We start from the raw sequence: 25,606 nt of genomic DNA, 5'->3' as shown, positions 1-25,606 counted from the left end.
TTTCACAGATTCTCAGAATATAAAATGTGTTGAAAAATGTCACCCGAAGATAACAGGGCTTTGCTCAGGACAGGGAGCCTTTTCAGTATGAGTACTCCGTTTTTTGGATTCTTCCACAGTGAAGTGTCTTCCCAAGGCAACTGCCTTGTCTGCCTCTTTTCCTGTTTTACGTACATCTCTGCAGCCATTGTTTTGCTCCTTCAGGTATCTGGCTTTGAGAGAATAGTAGCAGGGCCAATTCTGGCTCTCATGAAGCTCCAGAATATAAATCAGCACCCAAGACTGTGTTTCGAAAATGAGATGGGGGAAAAAAAAAAGGCATTTGATATATCAACAGTTAATAGAACTCTTTCAAGATCAATCCTCGTTATTCTTCTGGTTTGGTTGGTCTGAAGTGCAAATACATGGCACATTTATTGATTTTTTTTTTTTTTTTTTTAAATTATTATTATTCCAACTAGCAATTACAGGAAATCAGTACATAAAAATATGAGTTGAGAGCCAGAACAGGCATTTCTCACTGAATTAGTTTTTAACAGTTTTCAAGAGCTATCTTATGTAGTCTAAAGACACTGATCATCAGCACAAATAGCAGATCTTGTGTCTGGATTTCTGCCTTCTCCTCCATCCAGAAACGCAGGAGGAGACAGCTTGATTGTCAGCATCATTATTTCAGCCCATTGTCTTGGGCTGTCAATTCAAAAACATTCATAAGCTATTGCCAAAAAGGCAGCAACCCTTCAGCAAGACTTAAACAAATAGCCCTGCTCATCTTCTGGGCAGGATTTTGTTCTCTAGCACTCAGGCTCCTTCCTCAAGGAAGGCAGACAAGGTTGGCTGGTTCAATAAGATGCTTTTAAAACTAAAAGCAGTTTAGATTGTCTGGCTTCCGGTGCGTCGTGTGACTGAAAGCCTGTGGATGGATGTCTGAGTCCAGGTGAAAAGATCAAAGAGGAACTTGAGGTTTGGAGTCTGTAATCCCCTTAGCTCAGAAGTGGACCTCCTTCCCCGCCCACAGCTACTGGCATTAAAAAGGGTAAGGAAGATTGTGAGGAAAGAGGGATTATAATCATCTTTTCATTAACCTTGTTCAAAGACATGATTTATCATCTCTTGCTAAAATCATGACCTTTGTGTGCAGAAGTGAAGAAGGATGTGTTTTGAATGAGTATTCAGTGCTCCATAACCCCCAGCTGGGGAGGTCAGAGGAGGAATTTGCAGTCAGTCATTTAAAGATAAATGGAAAAACTGGTAAACGCTGTCTGTTACTTAGAGGTTTACATCTGTGGGTGCTGCAAAGGGCACGCGTCAGGTCAGAGGATATTCTGGAGTTTTTACAAAGTAGTTTGACCACTGGGGTTTGAGAAGGAGGATAAGTTAGCAACTGCAGACGGGAGACTCCGGTGGCTGGAGCTGCTCTCGAGTCCCAGCACTGCAGTTCTCAGCAATCGTCGTTAACAAGCAGATGCAGTTGTTGTCATAAGAAGTAGATGGTAACCTGCTTGATGAAGGTAATTCTGTAATATCCAGATGCCAAGAAGGATGTCACATAGTGTAGTGAAGAGAGACATCATGCAGTGGTGAGTTTCAGGTGTTCAGGTGTGAGACAGTGGTGAACTGACCACTGTCCTTGTCAGATGTGAGATCATCTCTCTGCTGTATTTGGGAGTTTTGCTGTCAGACTGCAGAGTCTGTGTGTTGGTGGAGCCTGTGGTAGTATTTGGCCTTTTTTCCGTTAGGGAAGTACCTCTTGCCCTGGCTGTGAAATGCTCCTCTGCACTGAGAAAGCTCAGACTTCCTCTTGGGTACTTTTGGGCTGCTGACAAACAGACAGCTTAATCCTCTGGGAAACTCTGATTTTAACCTCTGAATCAGTCTGCCATGTGAGATCAGGGACCAAAGCTGCAAAGGCATTTGAATGGTAGATGAAAGCTTCAGCGCACTTTATTCAGAGCAGGTGACTAGCTCCGAGCGCCCAGACTTTTTAGCATTCTGCTTACAATCCTCTCTTACAGCGTCCTGCTCACGGATTCCAAGTTAATATGAAGTTAGAGGCTGTGGACAGAAGAAATCCCATCTTGATAAGAGTGGCAACGATAGTTGACAAAGACGACCATCGCATTAAGGTATGACCTTGCTTCAAAGTGCAGAGCCCTTGTGCTGAGGAATATAGTGATTGGCAGTACAGAAAAAATACCCATTTGGTATGAGGAGCAGCAAACAAATGCCTTGCAGATGATCTAGCCTACAGGCCTGCCTAACTGGAAATGATTTCTGTTGTTTTGTCCTGTTGAAATCTGATGGAATTGCCTGGTATTGTTAGTTACTCCTTTAATGTAACTATTTTGAAATAACGCTTGACAGCATGATTTTCCATCTCTTAGCAGTTTCTGTGTGATCTGTGCGAGTGAAGGCAGCATTAATGTTCTGCTGGTGGGAAGCTACCTGACATTTTTTTTTTCCTAGCATACTTAAAGGAAAACCCAAAGCAAGGTAAACCCTGTGGGTTTACATGTGGGAAGCGGCTTCATTCCCCAGTATGAATTTGTTACGTAAATGGATTTTAACTAATTCTTTTCACATAAATATATTGCCAGAAAAATCTGTTGTGCTTTGGCTTCTGAGAAATTAAGTATGAGCCAGGTAAAGTGGAGGCTGCACTGATGGAGGCTGCTTGGCCACAGATCTCCTTCCCGAAGGATGATTATGTGGGAGTGGAGTTCGCTCCCCATTAGCCATTTGATTCTCAGTCTCATTGCTGTGACTGCAAGCAAAAGTCTAGTTTTGTCAATGTATAGTAGCATGATACTCAGTTCATGCATTTATTTGAAACTCTGCCGCATGGACAATCCAGTAGCATTTAAACTGTAGTGATCCTTGGTCTCTGTTAACCTGATCTGGATCTGAGCTAACTATTACTAGTCCCTTCGTCCAGCAGAAAATTCTAGCTTGTTCACTGCAAAACTCACCGAACTTGTTGGCTTTTATGGTGTTTTGGGATCCTCAGAAAACAAAACAATTAAATAAGCAATTGTGTTTGCATAGATTTGGTCTTTGAGTGTGCTGGAGCACCCCATGGGCTGTGCTTTCTTGCAGACCCTGTGATTTGACTGTGTCACCAGTATCTGGTTGTTCTGTAAAACATAGATGCAGGGGTCAGGAAAACAAATAGTTACACTGAGCACAAAGGACGATTGTGCTTGACTGAAAGATTGAATGAATCAGCCCCAAGCTGAGCAAGGTGAAACAAAGGGGGAAGTTAAAATAAAAGCTGAGTCATGTCCTTAACTGTATCTCTCACTGAGACTGTGTGCTTCTTTTAGATACATTTTGATGGTTGGGACCGTAATTATGATTTCTGGGTCGATGCAGACAGCCCTGATGTTCATCCAGTAGGCTGGTGTGCAAAAACTGGACATGCTTTGCAAGTCCCTCTAGGTAAAGTAGATGACATCATATTGTTACGTTGAATGATTTTCCTAAGAGCAGTCTGCTCTCCAGATGCAGGGAGCATTTTACAAATCTGTTTAACTTTTTTTTTCTTATTACCAGGTGCTGTCGATCGAGTGGGAACAGTGGGACAAGCGTGTCCTACTCCAGGCTGCCACGGTATCGGTCATGTCAGGGGACCACGATATGGAACACATTATACGTATGTATATGAGATCTTCTTATAAGGGTTCTGCTTGTGAGAGTCTGACTGCTGTCCATAATAATAATGCAGCAACAAGCACCTGCACTGCACTGAAATTATCTCAGGGTGTTTATTCTGGAGATAGTTATAACTGCAATTGCAGCTCCCTCTTGTGTCTAAATGTGCTGTTTCATCATAAATTCTGTTTATACCAGTATAATCATTACAACTGCAATGCAATCCAAGATAGATTAATTCACTCCAATTTCTACATTTCAGCATTACTGAAGGAATTTTTTTTGTAAAATAATATACCCAAGAACAGCATGCAAGGAGACAGTTAAAGAGGGAGAGACTGTGGGTAGATTACTAAAATGTAAGAGTGAGGAGAGCTAGCTCATGTTTTGTGCCCTGCCTTTTGATTTCTTATGTGTTCGTGGAAAAGGAAGGTTTTTCTCGATTAAACTATTTTAAAGAGCAAAAAAACAATCTCGGATGGGAGATCTGAAGATCTAGTGGTATATAATGTGGTAAAGGGCTTTGAATTTTTCAGAGTAAAAGTTGGCAGGACTCTCTTATTTCATGAAATATTGTTCAGACAAGCAGGTTACAGAGGAAGAGCTCTTCTTGTTCTCTGAGGTGACTCTTTAAAAACATTATTTTGGTTTCTAATTCTGCCATGTAGTCCCCTGCTTTTCTGCACCTAAAGCTGGGTAATAACATCTCCCTGAGTGTTTTTGGCCTCACTTTTTCTGGGTTTGCCTGAGCCTGGTAAGACTGTATAACTTAAAAACATGCATCGTCATCTCTCTCTCTCTCTCTCTCTCTTTTTTTTTTTTCCTTTTTTTCTTTAACACAGGTTAGTTGGCTGCCCATATTCTGATGTGAACCTCAACAGAGAAAACTTGTTACAGGACCGCCTGAGTGGGGAGAGACCTTCCCCTAGCAATAGCATGCAGAAAGCCAAGAGGCTGGAGACTCCTGCCCCATTTCTGTTGGGAGCAGGAGAGTCTTCTCAGGAGGACTCTCCACAATCCAGGTGAGCTGAACACTTTTCTTGGGCAGGTACTGGGGAGCAAAATTATTTTACAAGGCTGAAAAACACAGGAATTGGCAGAGAAGCAGCAGAGCATTGAGTTCATCTGTCTGTAATATTGACCCATGCCCCAGACACTCTTAACACAGAGCAGTGCACTTTTATACCCTCATATGCCTTAATAGGTTTCTTGATTCCTTAATCCTGCTGCCCTGGTCACTTTCCAACAAAGGAAATTGCATTCTGTCTCCATAAATTTTTCCTTGCTGTTTCAATTTAAAATATATTCTTTTTCCTTCGTTTCCTGTCCTAAAACTGTCAAGCAAGGTTATTTTGCACTACTAAACTGTAACTGCAATCCACCCCAGAGTCGGCTGTATTACACTGGTAGGCGTAATGACTATATGTGTATCACTTGGCAAACAAGTTGAGCTCCTTCAGATATTTTATTTTCTTAAATGAAAATCTTGGAATTGAGTATCATTGAAGCAAACTGTGTATTAGTCCTTGGACTGCAGGAGGCAGTTAAAATGTGTCATGGGACAGATCTGGACATGAAGGCTTTTATTATTGTCACCTTTAGTCTGTATGAATCCAGTCTCACTAGAGCAAACTCCAGCAATCTCTGTTGTATATGAAGGCTTATATACATTTTAAAGTTCATTTGTTTTGCTTAGATTTACCACATTTTCAAGATATATTTGGCCAGAAAAAAGGAATACTTCTCTCCCCTCCCCAGCATACATGGCCAAAGTTTGCCTCCTCCCATCCCAGAAACGTACAGGGTCTCCATTTGCTAATCTCAACACCAGAATTGATTGCATTTCAATGGCTCTGTTACCATAAAGCTCTCTCAGGAGCTTTGGGGTTCTCCCAAAGTAAATGGCATTCTAAAATTGTAATATATTTCTATTCTTCTAAGTATTTCATTTCCTGATAGTGGGAGGTCTGAATTCAGTAGTCAAATCTGATACCAAACACCCTATTGCTTGTCCTTCCTTGGGCAGCTGTGTAGCTCAGTTTATGCATCAAATTCAGTCATGGAGACTCTTAAATGTTATCTGGAGGTATCAAGATCCAAAAATCTTAAATCTCTTGATTTCACCATAACACATGCTTCAGTGGGTTTCTTGTAGCTGCTGGGATCAGAGCCTCAGTCCACAGGGGCTGATTTATTTCACATAATTTCTCTCAATCCATGCTGAAGAGTAGAAAAGCACTTCGTACTGTGCCAGTATTGATGGTGGGGGATAGGAAAGCTTCTACCACTAGGTGGTAGTTGTTGCTCTCATTTGCAAGGAGCAGCCAGCTTTGCTCTCCTGCGGGAAAAGGGAACGGAGGATGTCAGTTTAGCTACTGTCATTTATCTGTCTTTCCAGAAAATCTGCACAAGACAGTGAAAAGTCATGTCAAAGCAGTGTTCATAGTCTGTCGGAACAGTCTGAAAACAATCAAGAGAGAGACTGGGTAGAAGAGGATTCCTCTGCAGACATCAAAGCCAAACCAACAAAGTAAATAAGATTTTTGTGATGTATTTTCATGCATTAACAGTTGTGTTTCTTGATGCTGCTGCTATATCTGAAATACAGATGTAAATCATAACTTAGAACAGCCCAATTTGATCAGAGATTTGCAGCATATGGGTTTAGAACGACCTGGTAAATCTCCTCCCTTCCGCCCATTATTTTGGGCCTTGTCTTTCCTGCAGTAAACTCAAATCTGAGTTCTAGCCATGAATTTAATAGCACAGTCGTCAGCTTGGAGAGAGAGGTCAGGGAGAGAGGAGTGCTATTGCTTATTTTAAGAGGGAAAAGTTTTTGGTTCCTAAAAGTCCCATTAATCTCTGTATCGAGAAGAAATTATATCAATTGTGTATCTTTTGAAATGTTTTGTAATTGGTGCTTTCAGGCTTGGGTGCTCGCATGCCTATATAAAGTTCCAGCTGGTGAAACAGGAAAGCAACGGGAAAGGTTGGTTAAATTTTATTTCTTTTTCTGTGTGTGTGCATATATGTGCAATATACCACAGTCACAAGGAGCATTTAAAACTTTACAGCTTTTTTGTCTTTGATTCCACCGTCAAGAGAAAGCACACGCTGGAGGTGATGGTAATGGTAGTCTTTCTTCTTTTAAAACAAGGAGGAAGGGTAAAATTACTTAGAAGTGAAATGTTTAATACTTCGTAGAGCGAAGCTTCATATTTATTAACTGAGAAGGCAAGCTTGCACCATCTCTTGTGCCACTGCATACTCTTCTGAAGTGGCAAGGGGTTTTTGTTCCGCAAGTAGTCCATGACAGAGCCAGCAGGGGTGACAGTGGAGACTTGGTCAAAACCTGGCAGATAGTTTAGGTTCCATCGACTTCTTTCCTTAGACCCTACTGGGTATTCGGAAACATAATTAGAATCGTTTTGAGTGGTGACTTTTTTAAGGTTCTCCTAAGGATGACAAATAAAACAAAAAATTAAATGGAAAAACAATGCCTTTTTTTTCTTCTGGTATGTGACAGGTTAAGTTTTAAGAGAAGCTTTCTGGTACCACTTTAGCGAACCATATGCTTAACTTTCAGATTTACTATAAAAAGCTATTTCAGAGAACCGAGCTGACCAGGCTTTTAGGAGGATTTAACATGGTAATAAGTCTCCAATCAAAAATAGCTAAGCAGGCACAAACTGGGACAGGTGCCTAGCTTTTTTTTTTTTTTAATACTCATTTTTACGTAGTGCTGACTTCTGCAGTCAGAGCTGGAGAAGTCTGCCAGCTATGAGCTGCAGTTGCAGCTGGTAGGTAAAGCTGTCTGCTCGCCCTTTGCATTCACCTTAAACAGAATGATGGAAATCAGTGGAGGGAAACTCTGCAATAATCCACTGACCTGTAATTTCACGATTACCCAGCGCTTTCTCCCGTCTATATTTAAACGATTAGAACACTGCTTCCTTCTCAAAGGGAAAATAATTTATTTAGATTGTGATCTGGATGCTTACCCCTGAGGAATTGGGCTTAGTGAAGAAAAGGAGACAGTCTGTGATAGAAGCAGTGCCCACCCAGCAGGGACGTGGCAGTACATGAAGCCTTGGGCACAAACAGGACCTCCTGTGGCAGGGAGGTGGGGGCAAGGGCAGCTGCTGCCCCGCTACCGGGGAGGTGGGGAGGGCAGTTGAGGAGTAGGTGACAGCCCTCCCAGGAGCAGTGTCCTGTGCCCTGTTGTCACCAGGAGCATCAGCTCCTGAACTGAGCAGTTCTCACTTTATTTTTTTAAAACCTCCCTCTTTGGTCTCATTATTAGAAATAGAGACCTGTATTTGATGCTGTCCCACATCCTTTAGGAGGTGGAGAGGAGGTAAGGTGACACAACTGGGGACAGGGGAGTGATCTTTCGCTAGGTCAGGCTCTGCCTCCAGCGCTGCTTTCACTTCAGCTGGTGAGGAGCAGGCAAATAATGGAAATTTGCTTTTTCTTTATAATACTATTTTCCTTTGTGCTTTACATGTAGCGACTGGCACACCCCACAGATCCTTACACACCAGCCTACTAACAACCGTTTGTGATAACACTGAGCAAACCCAGCAGAGGCGAGCGGCAGCCCGACCCGCGGTTGGTAAAAACACGGAGCAACCCCAGCGGAGGCGGGCGCCAGCCGTACCGGCGCTGGCGTGCCGAACCTTTCTGAAGGCAGGAACAAAATGGGAATTTTGTACGGTTGCCACGGGATGGCGCCGGGCAGCCTGCGCACCCTACACAGAGCCTGGCAGGGCGGGGGCGAGGGGACAGCACACGTTAACTGCTGTAAACCAGAGGAATGTTTCCCATCTTGTTTCCATCCTCTGCTTTGCTTCCTGTTGTATAACCAGGCAAGTCCCTGTAGGACCATGACTCTGCACTACTCGAGTGATCTCATTAGGGAGGGGTGATTTCTTCCTTTTTTTGCCTTGATTTTTAAAGCTTCCGTCACTTGACACATGAGGAGGGAATTGATGTCTGGAGGTAACATGCAGCGCTCCTGGCCTGGGAGTCTCCTGGGGAGGCGGCGAGCCCAGGCCATCAGCTGGCACGCGTAGCGCTCTGCACAGGCTGGCTACAGCTGTGAGCTGGAACAACGCCATTAGTTTCCAGCCGAAGATGCTGTTACCAGAACTCCTCCACCTTGTCAATAAAATGCTGCAAACATCTTCTCTGTTAGCAGCATGACATCATTTTCCAGGGAAGAAGCTAATGATAAAGCCTCCAGCCTGGCAATCTTATTTTATCTTTTTTTTTCTTTCTCCTTCTTGGGAGGGTGGGAAGAACGCCCTGAAAGCTCAGCGTGCCATGCAGTAGCCGTGCCTGGCCGTCTGCTCGCCCTGCCTTGCCTTTCCCTCCAGAGTGTGGCCCTTCCTCCTGCTTTGTTGTAATTGCTCCTACTTGAAGCCTTCCTCTGACTTGTCTCGTTTCCTTTTCCAGACCCTGATTTGGATCTCCAGCAGGCCCTCCACCAGTCCATCTTCATGCCTTCCCTGGCCTCTAACCCGACCCACCGCCTCCATCTCTGCTGGGAGCAGCACTGCAAGCTCTTGCCAGAGGTCTCGGGCCTCACGGCCAAACACGTGGCCAAATGGACTGTGGAAGAGGTGAGTTACCTGTTCCCTGTTCTGCTCTCTTGGGGTGCGGGAATGACAGAGCCCCCTCTTCTGGAGTGCTAATCGGAAGACATCTTTATTTTCTTTCCTTTCCTGGGCAATGCTTTTCTGTTTGCTTTGCATATGCCATAGCTGACTCAGCTAGACATTATACCCGAGCCCCGTTACAAGGGAGGGGAAGGATCCCTATTAACCCTCTGGTGTCCGTGGTTTATTTCCCTGAATAGGATTCCCCTCCCTTTGTTTGTTTGTTTATTTACCACTTGATCTTTTAGTCCTCAGGCCTGAAACATGATTCAAACAGCAGATGCCGTTTCTCTCCGATCTCCCTCCCCCTCTCCTGTGACTTTGCTGCTGATTCACTTTTACATTGCAGATAATTCCAAACTGCGCTGTGCATGCCCACTCCTCCTGCGTCTCCCTGCCTGATTCCCCTGGAACAAAACTGCCCACAGCCTGACCTGATTTCTGGCAGAGGTAGCTGTGCAGCTGGGGAGATGTCGCTGCAGTCCTAACTCTTGAGATGTCTCCTGTAATTAGGTGGTGTGTGAAAAAGCCAGTATTTTTTGTGTGCTGAATAGTTAGTTTTTGCCTCGATGCCTTGGGCATAAATGATATTTGTATCTCCACTTGGGAAGTGGTGACAATTTGGATCCTGGCACTTAATCGCAAGCCATTTAATTCAAGAGAAATGTGCTGTAATGTTGCGCTTGCAAGGATGTAGGTAATCTGCAAAGCAGGAAAAAGGTGCCATTCTTCATGATGCATAGAGGATCTTCAGAGACTTTTAGAAAGCGCATTTTCCCTAAGTGCCTCTTACATCAGATAAATCCAATCTTGACTTTGCTCTTCATGCTGGAGGACTGCTGGAGTCTGGTGGGATTGCAGTATCACAGGAAACAGGAACCACAGCAGTTGTGAAGAGGTTAGAGCAATTAGTGTAGCTGTTTTAAAACTTGGTCCTTTTTTGTTGGGGTGGGTTTTTTTTTGGTAATGAAAATGTGTTTGAATTAAATTCATAGCAAGGAGGAAAAAAATCTCCCTGAAGGATTTGCTGTTCGTATCCTTCTTTTGAGAAAGCTTCCAATGATTTTTCCAAAAGGTCTTTTAGAAAATCAATGAAGGCAGAAGCAGTTAATCCTCTGACATGAAAATCAGAATCTCTTTCTTTTGGATAAAACGTGGAGGCTGGTTCATGGAAGAACAGAATCAGGATACAAGCCAAATAAAATTTGTCCTTTGCAGTTGACCTTTAAAGCAACTGCTGGGTAAATTTAACTCGGATATTAGTTTGATAACGGATGAATGTAAGCAGGAACCACAGGGCATGAATGCAGGGCACTCTGGATGTAGCAATTCAGAATCTAGAATACACTGAACTGTGCTCTGCGCTGCAGCCTGAAACAACTGATGCAGTTTCGACTGCCAGTAGGAGTGTGAATGGCACATTAAAAAGATCAGTTGCAGCACCACAACGGACTGACTAAAGTCATTACAGGTTTTGTCTTGAATTTCAGTAAAGTGGATCTGGTTTTGCAAATTACGTTCATCACAAGTTCCCATAGGAATTAATCTGGTCTCTGTATGAGCACTTGCAGGATCAGCATGGGCAGTGAAATGTAGCCACAGGTCTGGAAGATGAAAGCAGCAGGGCTTTCTGTGTTTTACTGAGTCCAAAGTAGATTTGATCTGTTGGCATTTGGGCTCCTAACATCTTCCTACAGGGCAAACATTTGCCTTTGGGTTGTGCTTTGAACTCTGCTGCACAAAGGGGGCCATTCTGCTGATCTGAAACAAGAGCAATGGGGGTGTAAAATTCTCCTTTGGTTTCAGACTGAAGAACTGTTTTTATTTTATAAAACCCACATTAAGGAAAAAAACGTTGCTTTAATTCTCTGTTGGTTGAGAACAGCTGAAATGGCAGAGCAGCGGCAGTATTTCGGGGCCCCCAAGCTAAGAAACTCTTGGTAACACTGAACAGTCAACAAGAGTAGTTACTTTAATGCAGCGTTGTTGTTTATTGAAAGCTTCCTTCAGAGCACAGCTAGTGAAGGATATTGAATCACAGAAGAACATTAATATGTGCTAGAGTTGTATTGTTCGTTAGTTAATCCTGCATCAGATGCTAATACCTTGGGGGGGACTGTCCTGGTGCTAATTGTCAGTTCTGCTATAGCTTGGTATTAAAGGGGTGCCATATGAGGCTTACCTTCCAACTTTACCAAAAAGGTGTACCAATACTGTGCTGATTTCAATATATCACACACATTTGGGGTTGCATCAGCACCTTCCATATGGGTTGCATGGAGTTTCTAAGGTGTTCTCAGAATTATATAAAGCTCTTTTTCAACCCTTTCCCTTTACCAATATGCAGTCGTACTGTAAGACTCTTCCACCAGATAGCTCTGTGAGCATTGAGGTTGTTACCAGCAGGAAGGGCAGGCAGGCGTTCACCTCCTCAAAGGAAAGGCCCTGATCTGCCTGATCCCACTGTGCTCCTAACCTGTCCGACACCTCTCCCGCCCTCATCTTGAGCCCCTCCAGCCTCATCCTTTCCCTTGGCTCAGGGCTTCACTGCCACCGTTGTGGGGCTGTGTTGGTTTCCTCTAGCCCATGGTGTTACTGTGTTTTGGCCTTGTGCACCCAAGCTTCCCTTGTCCCTCAACTGCCACGCCTTGGTTTGGGGGCTCTCCTCCCCCAGCGGTGATGGGCCAGGCAGGTCACTGCGGCTCGGTGGAACCCAGGGTCTGGCTCGCATCCTGGGGACCTTCTCTCCTGTATTCTCCTCTTGCATCTTCCTTCCCTCTCTTTTCTCCATTTCTGGTAAACTCCAGGACTCCTGTTTGTTTAAAAGGAGTGGCCTTTTAAAGGAGTGGCGCAGAGTGTTTGCAGTGTCCGCACAAATGACTTCTGGGACAGATCAAAGACCCGTCACTCAGTGTCCATGACAATAACCAGCAGCAATTGTGCAGGGAAAGACACAGGAGCAAGGCAAGCTCAGATCATTCCCTGGAGATTTCTACCAGCCTCTCAATACTAAAGGGCACTTATTGTCTTGCCCAGAGGGGTCCAACTGTCTCTTAAATTTTGGAAGGTACCAGACCCTGCAGAAGGCTTTTCATTTGTGTTTTAATTATAAGGAGGGGGGCGGGGGGGGATTCAAAAGGGAAGTAGTATTTTGTTATTTGTTTATAATAGGAGTTTGCACTTCTACAGAAGAAAATTTGGAGTCACTACCCAATGGAGATGTGGATTTTAGGGGTTCCCTTTAAAATGGAGCTGTCCCTACTAGCAGAAGATAAGGGAGAAACATGAGAGGGATGCTCTGCTTTCAGATTACATAACAGAAACAACGGGAGTCAGAGCTGTTCACCAAAAACCAGCTTCTGCCAGCGTAGAGCAAAACCGGAGGGCACGCTGACAGCTCCATTCCTGCGTGGTCGGAACTGGGGGAAGGGAATGAGTATTAGTCAAGTGGTGGCATCAGCTGGAGATGCAGTGACATTATTTAGGAGAGCGTCTGACAATCATGAGTTAAAGGGAAGCTGATTTGACAGTGACCCCTCCTAACTGTTTGTCTCTTTGTGTTCATGGAAGAAATGTCACATCTGTAATAACTCAAATGATTATGCCTCATGAAACAGAGCTGTTCCTGCAAGGCAGCATCCAATTAGCATGAGATGTTTGATCTGATTATGCCTCAATATACAAATCTTCTATGAACCAGTGAAGCTACAGCCGGAGAAGACAATACGTATTAAGTCATCCTCCACTGCATTCGGGACTGCTCCTCGCACTCCTTAGTGTTATATAATGTAATCCAAGGGCTGCTTGCATGTCTCCGGGGAGATTATTCCAAATGTTAACAGATTTCCTGCTTAGAAAGGTTTTCCCTAACGTGAAATGTAAAATTAACTTTTACTCATTTCATCCTGTTGGTTTCATGGATCCTGGGCACCCACCATGGATTAAATAAAACCCAAACTCCTTTCCTTCCCAGCTCTTCTGCCTTCTGTATGTTGGTAAACCAGCAGTACTCATTCGGTTGGTTTATCTTGTCTCTTAAAGGCATGTCATCGTGGGAAACTGTCTAAATCCTTTTTTCTTTTTAATTTTACTTTCCAGCAATACCATAGAAAAAGTGAAGTTGTGGATGGGTTTTCAATAGTATAGCCATATACAGCTTTTAATATGTAAAAATATTGTTGATATTTTATAAAGATCCTTTGAGCAATGGCAAAACTGAACTATTGCAGAAAGATAAATGGTCAAAAGGCTATATGGAAAGTATTATAAGTAACCAGAATATGCTTTACAGGGGTGTTGCAGCAACAACCCAGTAATGTTTTTCGTATATACCCTTCATTAATGAGAGAGTTGCAAATACTAGTTTTTAAAATTCTTGCATATAGAACTCATATACAGAAATATGACCTTTTTGCTTGATGATACCCCATTTTAATTGTCCATATTTCTCTTTTCCCAAATGTAATTCCAGGTGGTAAGCTTTATCCAGCGTTTACCTGGTTGCAAAGAACAAGCATCTGTTTTCAGGGAAGAGGTAAGTTAAGTCTGCCCAGATCCTGTGCTGTGCCACTGGTGGGTCCAGTGGCAGCGAAGTGGTTTTTGTACTCCTGTTACTCTGGAGTTACATTGCAGAGAGCATAGACATGCTCAGACCTTGTCATTAAAGAGCCTGTGGCATTTAGGAGGCAGATTCAGCATCGAGCTGAATTCTCTAGCATGGCTAATTGCATTCTGCTGCTTTAAATTTCCCCTGCAGTTCCAATCCCTGAGCTTATGCTTAACATCCTGTCTTGGACTACTGTGCAGTGGGTTTGGCATCGTTATAAAGATGTCCTGTTGGAATGGTGCAATGAAGAATCTCATCTGCTCCCTCTAACGAGCACATATGCCTGCTTCCTTTGGTGAGGCTGGCAGTCGTAGGGTTTCCCAGGAATCGCTGGCTTCCCCCATGGCTGAGGTGAGAGCAGGAGGGGAACCTTTCCTTGAACAAGCACTGGTTGGGAAATCAGAGCACCTCCTGCATGCAGTGTGTCGTGTCTTTGCTGCCACTTGCTGGGCTGGACTCTGTTCTCTGTTTGTGGTGCGTTCACCATGGCTTCTGAGAAACCGCAGCTAGCGCAGGATATGGGTGTCCTCTTTCTTAGCACATTTCTTTGCATGGATCATAGACACTTAGGTTCTGTTGAGTACTTCGACTTCCAGTTACATTGCAGGGAACTGGTAACATTGCAGGTAACTTGGAGATTCTTTATGAGCCCCTGATAAATTTGCACAGACGTACCTCCCCTTCTATCATGACGGCTCTACTGCTCTGATTGTAGGAGCTTGAGCTGATAAATTTGCACAGACGTACCTCCCCTTCTATCATCACAGCTCTACTGCTCTGATTGTGAGAGCTGTGATTGTAAGAGCAGAGAAGGCTGTACCTCCTCTGTTCTCTGCAGCACTGAGCGCACCCTCTGTACTGAGGAAAAGCATTGCACATTGTAGCGACTGTAAAGGGCAGGTTTGTAATAGATGACTGCTCCCCGGAGCTGGCTTCCTTTCAGGATGAATCAGGCTGTAGCGCATTTTATGGGATTTATGTATCTGTATTTTGTTTTCCCTTGTTTTAAAAAACATGCACACACACAAAATATAAAGCAGAAGAAATGGAGGCTTGCAAAAAGCACTATTCACAATGTAACAATATAGTGGAATACTCTTCAATTGAATATAGTGGGAATAATGAAGCTTATTCGAATGAACCACTCTTTCAGTGTAGCTGAGTGTAAAAGGTGCATCGTGATTTCTAGCGAAGATGTGTTCAGAGGTGAGAGTTTGGTAGGTAAGCTGTAACTGGCAAATCTTCTAATGAATCCAACCATTCACAATGTATTTTATTTCTTCTAGCCATAATTTAAACGGTTCCTGAACACAGTGACTGCTTTCTGGTTCAGAGAGCAGATAGCCATGTTCTATTTTAATACCTTACTTTCCGCAGCCTCAGAGTATGATTCCCTATGCCAAATGAGGGGGGCTTGGGTTGTTCTTCAGGTTTATGCTCAAACCAAATTGTCAGTTTGAAATTAAAACCCTTTTAGCAGTTTGGCTTTGGCCAGAATTCAGGTGTGAGTGACAGAATTGCTGAGCTCCACTCGCATTGTCCATTAGCTGTAATCTGGCCTTTGAGTGCTCACCGTTTAGGATAAATAAATCCCTTGCAGACTTTTCTTGGTGGGGGGGAGAGGGATAAGTTGCTGCTTACATTAGGAACGAAGAGAACAAATTGTGCACAGAATTTTAAAAACCATCCAGATAAGATGGAACAAAGAAATGAATAATAAAGCACAGGCACTGATATTGTGCTTGTTTCTAGATCCAGTTCAGGGAAGGTCTGTTTAAAATAAGCATCTTTGAGGCAATGCAGTGAAAATGAAGCACAGTAATAATATCGGCTTCAAAAGCATTTTGAAACGTAGGGCTGTTTTCCAGCAGTTTTCTGCTACTCCTGACTCTATATTATTTAATATAAGCAGCAGTCCATTTGTTTCAAGCTATTTTTAACATGTTCATTGCAGTAGTGTAGATTCTAGGCAGCTTGCAAATAAGATTCGGGGACGTTGTGTGGCCATCTGTGGACTGGGAGCACTGCTGTCATTTCCAGTGTACATACTGGGAGGTTAAGTAACTTGCCAACGGTCTCTTGTGTGGTTAGAGAAGGGGAAACCAAATTTCCTGGCTCCCAGCTCTTTGCTTTAATTATATGTTTGTCCAAGTTTATTCAATGTATCCTCTTCCACCAGTCGTTGACGTCCAAAAAAGTTCTAGTTAGGAAGACTACAGAAATAGAAGAATTGTTATTCTGGATGAGTTGAGTGTCCGGTGTTGTCTGCTGCACTGGTGAACATCAAGTGAGAGGATGAGATGCTGTCAGTCCCTGTAAATGGACTTTAATGGAATAACTTAGGGAGACACATACTGTTTGTCTGTGTCCATTAATCTTTGGCTTCTTCCCTGCAGCATTTGGGGTTTGTATTAATTATATCTGTGTTGTCTCTGTGGATGTTCTTGTAAACCCAAGTAAATTTTTAACCTCTTCTTAAAATAATATGTTATGATTTCACTCATTGCTACCTAGAGCATCCTGTATTTTCACAAGGTAGTATGTTTTTCACTTGCTTACTTTGAATCTAATCGAATATCTCCTTGCTGATGGATTAGGAGAGTGTGTATGTAAGTCCAGACAGGTTACATGTCTTTACTATGCCTTGTTTTGTATAGCACATGATCTCTTTTACCACGTGCTAAGCAAGCTCATTTAGTGTCATTGAAAACGATTTCACAATAGCCTCCTGTTTCTCCTTTAAACAGAGACTTGTTGTCTATGTCTTGTACGTACTAGTTGTGAGAGTAGCCAGATGTTCACATCTCAGGAATTTTTCTCATCTGTAAGGTTTACAGCAGAGCTGACCAGAAAAAGCAGAAAAAAAGGGTGTTTGGCTTTAAATTTTACCCTGAACAGCTTAACAGGAGTTGAAGAGTCTATGCAATGACAGTATGTAATGAATGCACTAGGAAATTTTATATTTCTAATCATCGTAGATCAGTGTAATGTATTAATTCTTGGCTAGCTGCCTCCTGAAGACTTGCATTCTGGATTTCCTGATCTAATTGCTGGCCATAGATTGTGAATAGGCCGTAGGATTTTTGACAGTTGTTGGCTTTTTAGAGCAATTATAGTGAATATAAAGTCTAATGAACCAGCATCCTCCTCATGGTCTGTCCATAATCCTTGCCCACACTCGGGATTCTCTATTTCTAGAAGAAGGGCTGCTGGATGAGGCCTGAGACCCTTGGAAAGGGCAGCATGCCTGGGAACCTCTCAGGGGTATGGGTGCCAGAACTAGAGAGAAATACAAGGTTTCAGTCTTCAGAGCTGTGTTCGTACTTTCATTCCTCAGTTCAAAGTACATTGTTTAATTGAATGACCAGAAGTGAGAATCCTGCCTATTTCTTGATGGTAATCTTTATCTTATGTTGTGTTTCCAACCTCTAGCAGATAGATGGTGAGGCCTTCCTGCTCCTGAACCAGAGCGACATAGTTAAAATACTCAGTATCAAGCTGGGTCCTGCCCTGAAGATCTACAACGCCATTCTCATGTTCAAGTCTGCAGAAGACAACTGAGAAGAGCCCTTTGGCAGAGCCCACGAGGGATTGACAAGGAACAGATCTTCAGCTGAGAGCATTACAACATGCCGAACAGGCAGATTGGGACTCAGATGTATTTTAAGTAGAACTTATTAAAAATATTTTGAGGACGTAAAAATCCTGCCACAGTCTGGAATATGGGGCAGCTTCACTTCCAAGAAGAGGATATTATTATATTTTGTAATTGAATTTGGTTTTGATATATCAATCTCTTTTTGAGATCTAGAAGAAACCTCCGGTTATAAGGGGAATCCAGGGTAACATTGGTGGAGCTGCAATAGCAAGAAGAAAGCTATGAGAAAAATGACTGCTGTGTCCAATGATAGTGCCTGAAAGAGAGACTGAGTTATCACCAGCATGTTTAATATATTCTGTAGGTATAAAAATTGAGAAAAGAGAGTAAGCAAATAGGGAAAAGATGCACTTCAGAGCAACTCACCTGTATCCTTTAATGCTGTGACTCAAGAGCTGACCTTTTCAGGACTGATTTTTAAATTCCGGTTTCTCCTACTGATCCTAGTTCTTCTAATACCCTTGGCTACTGGGCTGCTTACACCACAGCAGAAAGGTACCATGGGCAAGGGGTTTCCATCAGTGATGGCTTGCATCGTTTCTGGTAACAAGCAAAATGTTCTCATTCATGTCACCAGAGAGCGGGAAGCAAGCCCTGTGTAGATAGGCTTTGGGTAGGCAAAGATCTCATAAAGATACCTCCCACAGGAGACAAAGATAAATATTCTACCTGTAATTCTCCTGCCAGTGCTTTTGTGCAACTGCTGTCTGGACCAGGAACATCTTATGGCAAAATAGCACAATCAGGAGCACTTGGGAGTTTGATGGGTTCATTCTTGTCCTCTCCACTGTCAGCCAAATGCTAGGAATATGAGTTGGAAATCCAGCAGTGGCCAGCATATGCGTACAGATGCAAACAGATTTCCTAGAAACAATTTGCTTTTATTTTTGAACAATGAAAACTCATGAACACTTAGTGCTTTAGCCTTTTCAGCCTCCGGGTGGACTTTGGTCTGTTCTACTGAAAAGTTGGTGTGCTGTAGCAGCAGAGCACTGGCTCCTCTGCCTCTCTAGTGGCAAGGCAGGCAGAGCACACAGGGAGGTTTGACTGGAGGGGAAGCAGGGTTTGAACAGACAGCAAGACAAGGTAAGGATAACTTCTCAGAAGAGAGAGCTAATCTGCGTCAGGGAGAAAGCAAAGCTTGTGGCTGCGTTCCTGTGCATGCAGTCTGTGCTTTCCTGGGAATAGGGGAGCACGAGTATTTCCTGCTCTGCTCAAAGTCAGAGCATAGTTTTATGAACATCCACCTAGGACTGCAGTGTCCTGGATGGGGGATTTCCACACCGTTACTTTCAGAGCTGTCCTCTTATGATGGAAGCCCTGGGGGAAGCGGTGAGCCCTGCTGGGGTTCTGCTCAGTGTTTCCTTTTGTGCCTGGTAGCACTCTAGCTTGTGACTCTTCCTCTGGCCACTCTCCCTGTTAGATATTTGGCTGTTCTGGAGTTTAACTAGAACTATCTTAGCTAGGGAAGCCTTTTCACCGCTTCATTCAAAGCTGCCAGGCTGAATCCTGTGTGCGTGAACCCCTCCGAGCACTGTAAGTGTGCGTACATGGGGTGCCGTCAGCCTCAGCCCAGGGTTGCATGAATTTCTCAGGGCATTGCACGATGAGATGTCATCCATCTGTAGGCACCTCAAACTCCCTCCAGTACCTGGCATCTTTGTCACCAGTGTTGTTGCCTTAGTCCCACCCCTGCAGCTTCGCCAAGAGCCATCAGGAACTGAGAATGAACACACTGTCCGAGACTGCGTGGTGACACAAGGAACATACTTGGTCTTCCTTCCCTCATCACTCCATGTCCTTTGTCCAGCCTTCCAGCTGCTGAGAAGGTCCTCGTGACTTGCCTAAAGTAGTAAGTTCCTTAAAATTGTAAATAGAGCAGAATCCACACCACTGAAGCCATTCAGTCCTGGATTAATATATAGAGCAAGTTGTTTCCATACTTTCTATTTTTGTATAAGATGTTAAGGAGTTTAAGCCTTCCACAGAGAAGACACGGGGGTGGTGGGATATTTAATAGCTGAAGCATTAAATATCAGCCAGGCAACTGCAGGAGAGTAATTTAATGCCGTGTTAAAGACTAAGCAAGATACTAATTTAATTTCTTAAAATACATTTTTAGTATGATAACCATGATATTCACCAAAGAGTCACATTCTATTATCCCACTCTGCGCATCCCACGTCTGTATAAAGACTTGAATTGTAAGTGGCATGTCCTGGACTCTTGACACAACTCGCCTTCTAGGCAAAGCAAAATTGTTTCCTGACAACTGGAGCAGAGGATCCATAGCTGGACTGTTTTGTTCCTGGCTCTCCACCGACTTGCTAAATAACCCTGAGCCCTTCTTTGCTCCAGTTTCCCCCTCTGTGAGACCCAGCCAGGTGGGGTGAGTGCAATTTTGCCTTTCTTTTGTTTCTAGCAAGCAGGTCCTGCTGGATTTTCTGTTTTACCTCCTTCCTTTGGGAAACTGAGTTGGGGGACAGCAGATTGCCTCCAGCAATAAAACAAAATAGAGTATTATTTCATCTCTTTTACTATATATAGATAGAGGATGAAGAGAATCAGTGAAACAAGCAATGAGATTCTAGTCACTGAAATTATTCAAACAGAAGAGAAATCTTTAATCCTAGGGGCTTCCAAGCCAGCTGGATCAAAGATGAAAATGTGTACTTGGAGTTTGTTCAGTGACAGCAAGAGTAGTGCTTTCAGCAAGGAGGAAGGAGGAACCCTTTTAGGGATAGAGGAAGGAGGAATGTGCTTCTTGTGCCTTTTTTTGTAATCCGATAATTGTCTTTGCAGAGCAAGCAAGAATGTGCACACATCTATTACTGACTCCTTTTCCAAATATAGCTATATTCTAATAAAATCAAGCAACTTCACAATAACGCAAGGGGAAAAGATTTCCAGTGTCTTCACTGGGCATGTTTAAAATTCCCTAATATTTACATGACTGAAAAAAACCTAAACCAGCTCATCTTTTAGCCCCATAACTTAGGAATTCATTGGTTGCTGATGCCGTTTCGCTTGCATTGGGGAGCCCTGCTTTCACGTGCGGCTCAGTGACTTGTTTCTGCTGCCAGACTCTGCCTGTACAAACTCAGCTCTGCCTCTTCCCAGTCCTGATCGAGGCCTGTGTCAAGGCGAGGGGTCTGCAGATGCCTTTGATTGTCTAATGCCTTGTTGTCTAATTTGAAACATGCACTTTGAAGCAGAAAGCCAAAAGTTGTAGCTCTGTGGTGAACAAAGCTGAAACTGGTTAATCCCACCTGGTTTAGGAGGCTTTCGTTGTCTGCTGAGTGTCAGCAGAAGCCAGCTGTTGGCCCAACAGAACCCAGAAGTCGCTTGGAAACATAAATATATTACTTAGAAGCAACCCAGAGCTGTGACAACTTCCCGTGGGCCAGCAGTGCAATTGGGAAGTCTCAGTTCTCAGTTAAAATGGATCTTATTCCTGGATATGTTTTTGTTCCCGTATCCCTGTTTTTGAAATCCAAAACGATCAGATTTTTCTCCTTTTCTCTTTTTCTCCTCAGTAGAGAGTCCTGTTAAAATTTTTCTCTGCCATCACCAACGATCATCCTTGTAATCCAGTAGCAGCAAATTTCTGCTCTGGGTAATGAATCGCATTAAAGTTGGACAGAAGTGTTCCCCAAGACTGATAGCAAAACTCTACAACCAAAGGAAAAAAAAAAAATGTTCAGCCCAGGGGATAAGCTAGTTCAGCTGTAGAAGATTTCCTGCCTGCTACTTTCATGCCCTGCTTAGGGATTTATATCACAGAAAGCTTTAAAGTTTTTGACATCCTCTCCATCATGTGATGAGCTAGCTTATTTTTGAAATTCCTATTACTTGAACTGGAAACACGTGCAGGGGAAGGGAACGTGCACCCGTTGTCTCGGTTCAGCCTCTGAAATGTTTGCCTGTTTTAAACCAAACAAATACTTGAGCTTTTTGACACTAGCCATGATGTTGCACTCCACTGATGCTTTCTTCTGGAAATGTGAATAAAATTAATATAAGTTCAAACCTGACTCGTTCTTTCCGTGTTTGGGTCTGACCCCGGCACGTGCTCTCAGGGAAGCTGGGCTGGCTCGCTGCCCTGAGGGGCCATCAGCAGCGTGGGTTGGTCATCGCGGAGGTCCCTGGCTTTGTCCCCTTGTTTTCCTCCCCCTAAGCCTGGCAATCAAAATGCAGGCAGCATTTTCATCTTTTATCTCTTTCAGCAGGCGGAGCCAAGCCGTATATCTGAGCTCTCCTTGATTTGTACACGGGACAGCATCAGCCTTGGCTGGCATCGTCCACCGAGGCTGTGCCCGATCCCCCAATTCCTTGCTGACCTCTATTGCTGACAGAATATTTCAGGCCATCCCAGGACTCTGCTGTCTGCCTAAAGCAGCTTTCAAATTTGGGTGTTTAAAACTAGCAAGAACTTGTAATCAGTATGAATCAATGTTAAAGCTCTGCATTTTGGGGTCTTTGTGTCTGTTTTACCTTCCTTAATACCCTATTGGGCTTCTTCACTGTGTCCCCCATAACAATTTTAATTAACTCACCTGGACATTTGTTTCTGCTCTAATTGTAGTTAGCTGATAAATTGCAAAACATTGTGCAATATGCTGTCAGTTGGTTTTCCCCCAAAACCAGGTGGCAGAAGCTTTCCTCCTGATCTTCATGGAGGTGTTTCTGATAGAGCCAAAAGGCTGAAGCCGCACCTGCAGTGCGTCGCCGAGCCAAGGGCAAGAGGGGACCAGGGCCCAGATTCACTTTGGTGGCTGAGATTAGCAGACCTTTCGAAACTAAAAATATTGGAGAGCTGGCGCCCAGCCATAATTTCTAAACTATCCCATCATCAGGGTAAACATTTGCTCTCATTGGTTTTTCCCTTCCAAGGTTTTTTTGCTTCTATTTAAACCCCGGCTTGTTTGCTTTTGTTACCGTGAACGGATTCCCAGTCTGGTTAGCTTGGATGCTTGTTGCACACTCGGTAACATCAAATTTTGCTTTTATTTGCTCTGTTAGTTCCCTTGGGGTTCTGCTGGGATGCATGCTTGTCTGTGTTATTGCACTTGTGATACCTGAATCTCTCTGCGGAAGGGATTTTTTTTAAGCAAGGTTTTGATGGAGAAGTCTTAACAGAGCAGGATGCATTAATCACCCAAATGGCAGATTATATTTACAGATTATTCTGCTCCGGCAGACGTGGAATTTTTTGTCCTGAGTCATATTTCTCCTTGGGCAGGAAAAACCTGTAGTTTATTTTTTGCCTGCTTGAATGTTCAAGTTGTTCTGCGGTCAGCCCTGACCATGCCCCTTGAGATGGATGTTTCCCTCGTGCTGAGGCTCTTGCACAATTCCCTGGTGGGGTTTGCACACCCACTTGAGGGGTCAGAGGAGTCTCTGATTTAAGGTGAAGACAAAGTGTGGTGGAAGGGATGTGCCACCTGCATCGCTTCTTTGCATCATCCTTCAGCCGAACATCTCTCCCCTCATGAGCCTGGTTGCAACCCTTCAGACCGGCTCAAGCCACTGGAGCAAAACTCCTTAAACTCTGCCTGTCCCAAACACTTGTCAAACCAGTCTAATTACACTGAGCTTTGGCAGCTGTGACTCAAGGGTTGCCTTTGCACACACTCCATTGGAGCAGGTGGGCAGCCCCCTTAGCCTGCACCTCTAGAAGAGACCTCCTCCTCCTCCTCTTCCTCTCCAGCAGCCCTGCCACGTGGAGGACCGCGATACCCAGCTCTGCAGTGAGGTATGTGCACGAACCTTCACTTGTTGTCTGTCTTTGCTGGAAGCATGATGCTTTCCCGTAAGGGAAGGTGTGACCTGGAGTGCTCACCAGGCATTGTGTGATTTTTTTCGCATGCACAGAGCTTTGAGCTCCCCTCTGAGCAGCTCCTTCGTTCTTGTTAACGCTGGGGTGAAAATTTGCCAAAGGGGCATCCTACCCATCTCCATGCCATGCAGCATGTCTCCTGCATGATAAAAAAAGCGACCTGCTGTCCTCTCCTCTCCTCCTTTGCCTCCTCCCTTGGAGGATTTGGCAGAGCAGCAGTGCTGCATCCATGCCCCCGTGGCGGCATCCTCTGCCTTTACAGCCAGGGAGGCTGCAGCCTTCCGGAGAGCTGGGGGTGACGGGGGGCTGTTGGTCTTGGCTGCATGGTTCTGGAGTTTAAGAACTGGTACTTGCTGGGCTGAGCTCTTCTCCCGTCGTCATCAAGTGAGATGGTGCGACACAGGGGTTGCATTCGGAGTGATGGCGGCAGCAGATCGGGGTTTTATGGTTGGGGTGGTGTGAGCTGCTTGCTTTCAAAGATGAGTAACATTAATTTGGAGAAAAAAGCTTGTGCTGGAGTTGTGTTGTTCCTTTGAGAGGTTGACTGCGGCCTTTATTCCCTGCACGTGCAACGTGCCCAGATCTGGTTTGGGGGATTTTGGGGGGCTGCAGTGGGGTTGCTCTGGCGAAGGAGACGTCCACATCCCCCCAAGGCTCACCCACGGGAGGGAGCAGCCCGGAGGCTGCCGCAGAGGTTACTCTGCTGAGCATCTGCTTAAATGAAAAAGAAGCCAGGCCCATTTGCCTTTTAAGTGCTTTTAAACACTGATTTTCATTGTGCTTTTGCAGCAGGGTTGAGGTGTTAATCATCATTTTATCAGAGCTCAGTTAACCTGCTATTACCAGTGGGCATAAAAGGAGGCATGTACTGAGCACCAACGCCAGCTCTTACCTCCTCATACACGCCCATAGGGCTGGCTGGATCCTGCACCTCCAGGGACCCTCGGCAGGGTCTCTGCCTTGGTTTCCTACACACACCTCTCATCTGGCCACGTAAAACTCTCAAGTCCAACAGCTTTCCCAGCAGCAGGAACTGTAAAGACAGACACCACTGCAATACCCTGACAGCCCAGCCCCAGCAGGAAAGAAGGATGCAGGGATGGAGGGGGGAACTTGCTGTCTCCATCCTGCGTGTCTGAAGCCGACGGGCAACTTCCAGCTTCAGGAGAAAGAGATAATGGCAGTTGGAGGGGTTCAAGGACAAGGCTGGCTGTGCTCTGCCCAGGGGGGACTTCAACTGTGTTCACTGCACCCCAGCCATCAGCAGAACTGCTGGTCCTTTCCCCAAATAATGCACTTGCTCTGCTATTTATTGGCTTTGCGTGTCACTTCCCCTAATATTTTCTTACATCCTTGCCACCAAGAACAGCCTCAGCTTATTAATTGCCCCACGACATTTTCTCCTCTCTACATTATTCACCGTCCAGACACTCTTAATGTAAGCAAGATTTTTTTTTTTTTTTTTTATTTTGGAGACGGATACATTTGCTGCTGGAAAGTTTCCAGCCGTTTGTCCGAGAAATGTGCTGAAGACTTGTGCGAGCAGGGTATCTGTGCCATGACCCCGAGAGCTGCCGGCGCGGGGGCTCTGGCATCCCCCCAGCAAACCCCTTCCCCGCTGGCCTGACCAGCTCCCATCTCGGAGCCTTCAATCGCGTGGGTGTTGCGTTTGCGGTAAGGTTTGTCCTCAAAAACAGGGTTATGGTTTCACCAGGGTCAACCTTATGTCCCCACGTGTCATTGGTGGTGGATCCTTTTGGGCCAGAAGGTGGCTTTTTGCAGCAATGCTGATTTAAGAAGCTTTTCCACCTGCAGAGCGTTGTCTGGGCTCCCTTTCAGCTATGTGCTTGAGTTGACTCAAATTACCCAAATGTTAAAAAAACCCCAGAAAAGGTTGTTTCAAACTCGGATGGTTTCCATGGTTGGGGTCATGGCTGTGCTGGGAGCCGGCAGCTCTGCGGGTCGGGGTTGCCAAAACACCTCCGCTTCGTGCACCGTCCCTAAAACTCGAATGAAGCTTTTCCGCTCTGGGCTCAGGTACCCGGGGCACGCGGCTCTGGGCTTTGTTATCCCTGGCAGAAACGAAGCGCAGGGAAGCTGTGGTATGTCTCTGCGTTACGAAGTGGGACCACACAACTATTCAATGAGTCTCTCTAGATGGTTTTCGCACCGTCTTGAACTCGTCTCTCTTA

General features: G+C 44.5%; 1 protein-coding gene across 1 annotated transcript in view; it reads left to right on the top strand.

Annotated features, from left to right (window-relative positions):
• The window catches only part of LOC104072636 (lethal(3)malignant brain tumor-like protein 3), a 30,507-nt gene extending 12,629 nt beyond the window's left edge, over nt 1-17,878 (top strand). The window contains exons 11-19 of the mRNA XM_009572156.1: nt 2,016-2,126; nt 3,324-3,438; nt 3,553-3,652; nt 4,494-4,673; nt 6,050-6,181; nt 6,579-6,640; nt 9,109-9,275; nt 13,783-13,845; nt 17,350-17,878. Coding sequence (XP_009570451.1) covers nt 2,016-2,126; nt 3,324-3,438; nt 3,553-3,652; nt 4,494-4,673; nt 6,050-6,181; nt 6,579-6,640; nt 9,109-9,275; nt 13,783-13,845; nt 17,350-17,478 — 1,059 coding nt within the window. The 3' untranslated portion in view covers nt 17,479-17,878. The remainder of the gene's footprint in view (nt 1-2,015; nt 2,127-3,323; nt 3,439-3,552; nt 3,653-4,493; nt 4,674-6,049; nt 6,182-6,578; nt 6,641-9,108; nt 9,276-13,782; nt 13,846-17,349) is intronic.
• Nucleotides 17,879-25,606: the final 7,728 nt, after the last annotated feature.

Source organism: Fulmarus glacialis, unplaced genomic scaffold, assembly GCF_000690835.1.
Source record: "Fulmarus glacialis isolate BGI_N327 unplaced genomic scaffold, ASM69083v1 scaffold23152, whole genome shotgun sequence".
Taxonomy (NCBI): domain Eukaryota; kingdom Metazoa; phylum Chordata; class Aves; order Procellariiformes; family Procellariidae; genus Fulmarus; species Fulmarus glacialis.
This window is presented reverse-complemented; position numbering and strand designations above follow the sequence as displayed.